This window comes from Cheilinus undulatus, linkage group 18 (assembly GCF_018320785.1).
Source record: "Cheilinus undulatus linkage group 18, ASM1832078v1, whole genome shotgun sequence".
Lineage (NCBI taxonomy): Eukaryota > Metazoa > Chordata > Actinopteri > Labriformes > Labridae > Cheilinus > Cheilinus undulatus.
The window spans coordinates 5,632,473-5,640,492 of record NC_054882.1 but is presented as its reverse complement, the minus strand read 5'-3'; the positions used below and the strand labels follow the sequence as shown (position 1 = coordinate 5,640,492).

At 37.3% G+C, this 8,020-nt stretch overlaps 1 protein-coding gene across 3 annotated transcripts in view; it reads left to right on the top strand.

The window, feature by feature from the left end:
- Nucleotides 1–2: 2 nt before the first annotated feature.
- Nucleotides 3–8,020, top strand: part of vps39 (VPS39 subunit of HOPS complex) — a 42,242-nt gene continuing 34,224 nt past the window's right edge. For all 3 annotated transcript variants that reach the window (XM_041812338.1, XM_041812337.1, XM_041812339.1), the window contains exons 1-5: nucleotides 3–598; nucleotides 2,647–2,712; nucleotides 2,821–2,885; nucleotides 4,925–4,967; nucleotides 6,427–6,521. In XM_041812338.1, coding sequence (XP_041668272.1) covers nucleotides 526–598; nucleotides 2,647–2,712; nucleotides 2,821–2,885; nucleotides 4,925–4,967; nucleotides 6,427–6,521 — 342 coding nt within the window. In that variant the 5' untranslated portion in view covers nucleotides 3–525. The remainder of the gene's footprint in view (nucleotides 599–2,646; nucleotides 2,713–2,820; nucleotides 2,886–4,924; nucleotides 4,968–6,426; nucleotides 6,522–8,020) is intronic.

Here is an 8,020-nt window from a genome sequence, read left to right as displayed (position 1 = left end):
TGTCACGTGCCTGTCAAACTCGAGTCTTCAGCGCAGTCGTCAACACAACTGTTAGCTAACAGCTAACTAAGCTAACTAAACTAACCGTTAAGGCAAATACGGTGTCTGTTATTCATTTTTAAACAAGTAAATGCTACATTTGTGTTCCTTGAAACGGTAAAAAAGCTTATTTTTTCATAGTTCAGTCACCATGGAGTAAGAGAGGACAATGTTTAGGAGCTGTAGCCGTTGCTTGCTAACTTCTAAGCTAGCAGGCTAACGATCAGCTGTTGTTTTGGTCGGAGCTGCGGCTAGCTAACAGGCTGAAGAGTGTAGCACTGGTGAAGTGTGTGATAACAGACCGTATTTAATCATTAAAAGTGAAACTACAGAACCACTCAGCTGGTTAATGGAGACACTCAAAGGCGTGCCACCCTGACAGACTCATCAGCGGTCAGTCAGTGAGCTGTTGCCCGGGCAGGCAGGCGTCTTCACCGGGTAGGATTGATCCATCAGAGCGGATTGAACCAGAAACATTGCTTCAAGATGCACGACGCCTATGAACCAGTGCCCATTTTGGAGAAGCTTCCTCTTCAGATTGACTGCCTTGCGGCCTGGGGTAAGCTGTTGTCTCGTTTTGAATCTTTTGGATGCTCCTTAAGTGTTAAGAAAGCTCGTAAAGATTATTTTTACTGTGTCTTGGTCAGGAAAGGCAGGAGTATGGTTATCAAAGTTTATAACAATGAGCAGCCAGCCATACATACAAATCTGATGCCAGGATCGTGGCTCTATACACGAAACAACAAATTAAAAGAGCATATACACCTAAAGTTCCACTACAATTATAAATATCTCCCTGCCTCCATGGCACTTAACTTCTTAAAATTCTCCCATTCATTCAGGTCATATCTACCTCAATCCAGTCCACTTTTCCCTTCACCAAGATTTTGATAACCTCTTGTCAGCATCCATATTGTTTCAGGTCCAATTGCACTTCACTCTAAAAGCGATGCAAGATTGAATAACATCCAGTATCTCCTTATTTCCAAACTAGCTGATAATTATACACTCACATAATTTTTTAATAAAGAAATAAAGAACACAAAGTCTCCTGTTCTATGTAGTCTGTATTATGGCAATCTATTAACCGAAGATCGATATTCGGTAATGAAAAACTGGAAGTTAATTCTGTGCTTTACATGTACATTATACTTGAAGTGTTTTTAACAATAGAAGACCAAGCCTCATGTGCCTTTTTGAGAGATACAAACAGCACTGGAACAACCTGCTGACAGATTCTGAGCTCTGTAGAGCACAACATATACTGTAAATGTGCCCTTCTTTCTATTGCGCTTTTACTTTCAAATTAAATAGGGATACTAACACCAGCATCAGGTATCAGTGCTGATATTAAACCTCAGTACTTAAACTGAAAAGAAATTTATAGCATGATGTTTGACTCTCACTACTTAAGTAGGCATGCAAAGGTGTAGCTGTGTCTACAGTTAGGTGATATTTCAGCATAATTTAGGATGCCAAAAGTGGGCCTCATGGCAAACTATGCATTCTGTCAAAAGGACGGGTAAGGAATATCTTAAGTAACTAAACAAGCACTCAAAATAATTTTAAGAACTGTAAAAGTACTATTAAATATTCATGTTTGCACTCAGTATTGGTGAGTATCGAAATGTAAGTACTGGTACTTGACTTTGTTATATAAACAAGTGGCATGGGTGCATCCCTAACATTCATATTGATTCTCCTGACTTAATAACAGGTTTTCAGGATGGTCTCTAAGTAAAAAAACATGGAGTGCTTGAAATAACACAAAAACGCTTTCTTCTCAGGTGCTAAAGTGAACTGCCGAGTTCAGTTCTAAAAAATACCAGTACTAGAACACAGTTAAAAGTATAAGGCCAAAATAAGGATGAAAAAAGAAAATTAGTTGAGGAAGATAGGTTTGTTCCACTTGAAACTCAAACATGTAAATATTCCAGCTTAAAAGGAAGCATTATGGTATAGCTATGTGTATTTTCTGCCTTTATATCAGCCCTATGTACTGGTAGAAATTTTATTGTAAAATAGAAATTAATGCTTAAGCTATTCACTGCTAGTTTTGGTATTACACAGATAATATTCATCATCTTCCAAAATACCTTTTCCCCTTAGTTCTCTTCAAAGCATTGGAACAGACGACAAGAAATGTTCCTGACTGATGATCAAAAGTCCCTGTACTCTTCCGTCAGATGTAGATAAGAGGATTCTAAGGAAGTAGACCTAAAATAGCTTTGTTAAAATATTATGCCATTTTTTTCTTCCTATTTGTGTAGGAAGAACACAATCCAGCAAGTGCATACCAACAGTAAAGAGTGAAACATTTGAAATTAACAATGAACCCCAGAGCTTAATGTAAAAGTGTCCAGAGCATATTATCTTTGAGAAGAGACGTACAGGTTCAAAATATCACCACAGTCCAGCACAGATCTAAAAGCTGCAGCAACCCATATTATTTCTCACTGCTACGTATTTTTGACCTGTTCTCTCTGAGTGTCTCAGGTGTCACAAAAGAGGGAATTTTCATCCCTTGCAAAGCTAAATTTAATGTTTCTGTATTGTTTATTATGTCCAAAATAAGTCACCCTAAATCTTGAGTTCTTCTCCCCACAGAGGACTGGCTGCTTGTTGGAACAAAGCCGGGACATCTCCTTCTCTACAGAATAAAGAAGGATGCAGGTATGAGAGAGCCTGCTGTGCTCATTTGCATGCCACCATGACTTATGTTTCCCTGCCTTCAAAAAAATTTAGAGTTGTTTTTGATGAACATGCCTGTTTTTCCCTCAGGCACCAACCGGTTTGAGGTGACGCTGGAAAAATCCAACAAGAACTTCTCAAAGAAGATTCAGCAGGTATGTGAGACTTCAGGATGACATTTAGGATAATCACAGGCTTAACTTGAAATTATTCAAAATCACTGTGTGGAGGAAACATTCAGGGGAAGTAGAATAGTTGAAAATTTTAGAACTATATGTTTTATTGTCCTGTTACCATTATGATGCATATTATTGTGTAATGCAATCCATGGCCTATCTGTTCAGTATTTCTGAAGTTGTTTCAAGTCTTATTTACTTCACATTATTTGTTATTGTTTTATTGTGTACAATAACATCTGCAATGACCAAATTTCTCCCAAGTATCTTTAATAAAGTATATCTTATTAGGTTTACACCATTTTTGTAGTTTGTGCAAAGTGATGAACTGGTGGCAGAAAGTTGAACTGTAGTCAGTTAACATCAGAAAGTTCTGGGCCATCTAGACACCTCCTCCTAATATTTTAATAGTTTGGCAGCAGAAGACAAGATTTTTAACCATGATTAGAAAACTCTAAGCCCATACGCTGAGTCTTTCTGAACTGCTCTTATTGTTGGTGTAGTGCAGTGGTTCTTAACTGGTCCAACCCACCAGTCTGTCTTACGACAGAGCTCAACTCAAGTTTCCAAAAATTTTTAACAATGCATGTTTAGTCAATTGAATACGTTGCAGTTTGGAGTATGATTGGACCAAAACACCTAATATAAAAAAAAGAAAAAGGGACAAAATAGACAAATTTTATACCCTCTTTCCTCATCATTATGTGTCAGTTTTTGCCAATTTCCTGAGAACTTGTGAAATTACTTCATTATCATGGGAGAAGTAGACTTTTATCGCAGGAAGAGGTGATAAATTAGTTTAAATATTGATGAAACATTTAAATTTACCCAGTTTCACAGTAAAACAGGGTATCAATGCATGTCCAATAAGGACTTCAGGACTTTTGCCACCATTTCTTTTCCAGACACCCAGTCGCAACCCAATGAAAACTGGTCCGTGACCCACTTTTGGGTCCCGACCCACCAGTTGAGGACCACTGGCTTAGTGGATCAACCAAACCAAATGAAAGGGCAAAGACTGTGGATGGACATCTTTGTATACCTTGTAGAGAAACCCAGTGTCTATTCTAAAGAAATACTCGATGCATGTTAATCTCTTGGTGTGTACAAGGTTATATTTTGCAATCATGCCCATAACATTTGATTCAGAGATTCACTAATCATTTTTACACATTGATGGCTCATACTGCCTAGCCAGCAACAAGGGCATAAAACAAGGTGTCAAAGATGTGGCTATCATGAACAAAACAAAAAATAACATACCAATGGTGTACTGCTCTTTTATGTCTGGATTAGTTTTACTTCTGGTAATCATTTCATTAGTTGTTTAATGTATGGTAGAACCATCTAAATGCTATAAATACTGTTGCTGAGACTCTGTATACAACCATAAATGTCAGCATTTTTTTCTTAATTGGCAATCATATTCCATAGAAACACAGGCTATGTTTTTTTTCTGTTCTTATTCTGACATCTAATGGCTCAGTAAGACATTTTTCCTGTAAAGCAGGGATCTGGTCTCCTTCTGTGGGTTTCTCTCCACTTGCTTTCACTATTTTTCCACCTCTACTATTCATCTGCTTTCATGTAATTATGACATTTACTCTCAAATGGTCTATTCATTCAGATTTTAAATTAAAAGGTTTTTGACATTTGTAAACATTCCACTAGTACACTGCAATTCTTACATAATAACCTAACTGCAGTCATTTAAGCACATCATGATTATTTGCATATGCTAAGATGAAGGTAAGAATTGTTTTTGCATTTTAATTGGACCAAGCATCTTCTCTGTCCTGATTAACTCACACATTTCCCCCTCCTCTTTTATTTTAGAATGGATTAGATCAATACTTAGATTTCTTTTGCCCTCTATTTGGTGCTGGAGCTGCCGGGCAAAGTAGGCTAAATAACTGAGCTCTGCTGTTTTCAGCTGAGTTGTGTAGCCCTGTCAGTGTCTGTGTGAAATGTCATTGATTCAAATCCCCTTTAATGTTTGTTTTTCATCCTTCCCACAGCTCTACGTTGTCTCACAGTATAAAATTCTTGTCAGTCTACTCGGTAAGTTTCCCCCCCTTATAATAAACATAAAGGTGCATCCAAAAAAATGAAATATCATAGGGAAGCAGTTTTCTTTCATTTAATTTGAAAAGTGATACATTTCTTTTTTTTTGTGTGATCAACTTTTTATTTTATGTTTACTTTAAACATAACAATTTAAAACATAGCAGAAAAAGAACTACAGAATGAACAAGAGTACCAAGAGGTACACAAAAATGAAAAGAAAGCTGAAGGAAATAAAAATTAATAAGCTGAAAATAATAAAAACAAGAATAAAAATAAAACCCCTGGCGACCTCCCACCTCCCACCCCTTAACCCCTCACCTGGATATCTTCACAGTGCACACAGGGCACAAGAATTCAAGTACAGTCATAAATGTTATACATGTGAATATGGATGTGAAATGGTTGTTATAATATCCTTTTGATCACATCTGCCAACTCCAGCCATGTCAAAATAGACTCTGTACCAGCACCATTCATTTTTGCCACTGATAACTCCATATTGACAATGTCAGCGTAGGTGTTAATCCACTGAGCCCTGGCGATTGTATGTAGGGGCTAAAAGTGATACATTTCTATGTGTTCTTGATTCCTTTAACATAAAGTGTAAGATTTCAAACCTTTTTTATTTTGATTTATAATTCTAAATACAGCTTACAGCTAAGTAAAATAAAAAAATCCAGTGTTTAAATATTCTAGAAGACCAATTTAAAAGGGTTTGTAATACAGACATGAGGGACCAGTATGTTCTTTCATGCTCTCAATACTCAGCTGGGGCTTCTTCTCTGCGATATGGTATTGAGGTGATCATTCTGGCACACTGAGGTGTTTTAAAGCCCAGGTTGCTTTGTTAGCCATCAGGTCTTCTGTTTTGCTCAGTCTGGTGTCTCTCATCTTCCTCCTCATCCTCCATAGATTCTCTATGAGGTTCAAGCACAGCACAGTAATACCGAGGTCAGCAGACAAGTTTCTGGTAGTTTTGGCTTAATTCTGGGTAGGTGTTGGAAAAGAGAATCAGTCTCTCCATGAAGATTGTCAGTAGACAGACGCATGAAGTGCTTTTAAAATCCCCCAGTAAAGTGCTGCATTAACTCTAGACTTGATAAAACTCAACGGGCCAACACCAGCAACAGTCTGTTATTGAGTGGTGCCAAGTTCTCTTCTCAAATGAAAGTAAATTTAGCATTTCATTTGGAAATCAATGTCCCAGAGTGTGGGCAAAGAATGAACTGAATCCAAGTTGTTTTAAGTCCAGTGTGACCTTTTCTTGGCCAGTGAAGATTAGGTGTGCCATGTAATCTGTTCTTGAAAAATAGTACAAAAGGGAAAACCCCTTTGCTATGATGTTCTATTTTTTCTTGCATGCACCTGTAAATACCATTCTTTAGTTTGCATGTGTTTATTCATGCATCTTCAGTCTCCAGACAGAGCTCAAGTAATCCCTTTTCCTCTGCAGAGAACAACATCCACGTCCATGACCTCCTGACCTTCCAACAGATTACTGTCCTGTCCAAAGCTAAAGGAGCCACGCTCTTCGCCTGTGACCTGCAGGTCAGTTACAGTCACCCTGGGGAGATGGCCTAAGACTACAGGCTCAGGTCCTGCAAGATTAACTGTCACTGTGCAGCTTTGCACTGGCCATTCTTCATCTCTCCATTGAGAAACTTCTCTCTTATTGACAATTTTACAGCTGTTATTTATTGGCAAAGTTAAGAGGAGAGGCAGACGAGTCAGAGTTTTAATGACCAGAGAGCTTTGAGTGAGCAGGTTTGTAGACCATCAGACAGGCTTTAATGGGTTCATAGCCTGCAGTTTCTCATTAATTAAGCTCACCTGTACTAAAATAGTCATTACTATTGCTTAAAACTTATATTTGTCTTTCAGCTTTACAGTATGTTTTATCCATGAAGCAGGTTTTATGCATGCAACTGATGCCAGCAAAATGAGGAAAATAGAGATTCAAGAGATAATTGATAATAACATAGAATTTCAAGAATTTTTGCAGGGCAATTTTGCCTTTATTTTGAGAGGACAGAAGAGTGTATTGTGTAGGAAATCAGGGACAGAGAGAGTGGGGAATCTGCAGGATATGAGCCATGCTTTAGATTTGACTATGCACAAAAGAGAATTGGGGTAAAACTCTTACAAGCAATTGAATTTATTTTATTTAACTTAAATTGACAAATTGCAACTTAAGTTACTTTCTTTCAACTTGTTAACTTGAGTAGAATGAACTTAATTTGATTGCTTTTTACCAATTAAAGCAATATTTTAAAGTTGTATTTAGAGTGTAAAATGACCCTTTTTTGCAGTTTGGGCTTTGAATCTGCTTGGAGGACTAGTGACCTAAATGCTAGGCTATCTGCAATCCAATTTGGCACTGGTTAATGTCCTGTGGGAGTATGGGGTGTACAGAAAAATATAAACTCAACATGGTTCACAGTTTTGAAGTCAAGGTTCGCTGCAGTTTCAGTATAGTAAAGGAAACAAACAAAGTTAATTCTTTGTCTTTATTGGGAACTTGAAAACTTCCGTTTTACATATTGTCTGAGATACAGCATTTACAGTTCAGGCTATCAGCCTGCTTAGTTTTTGTGTTTTTAGAAAATAACATTTATAAATATAATTAGATTTTTTTAAGTATCATGCTGCTGCTGACAAAAACTTATAAAAACCTAGACACATTCTGTAATGTGCTTCATTTGAAGTACTCAGAGTAGAGAGTCCATTAAGGGTCATGGGCTGAAGTAAATAAAATAACACATTTCTCATGCACACCAGAAACTAGATCTTTGTCATGATGGGATCATTTCTAGTGCGCACAAGAAAGTTTCTTGGGAGCAAAACTGTCTTTTGTGCAGTAGAAACTGGTCGTCCACATGCAAAAATATTTCATTGTGCAATACAAAGTTTCTCGTGTTTATCTCATGAGCATGGGAAAGTTTCCATGCTTGTAAGAAACTTTGTTTTTCCTCCAGTGTCCCTTTAGGGACTCCCTACTTAGAGATACTATAATCATAATGATGCATGTTATTTACAGTTGCTAGAAA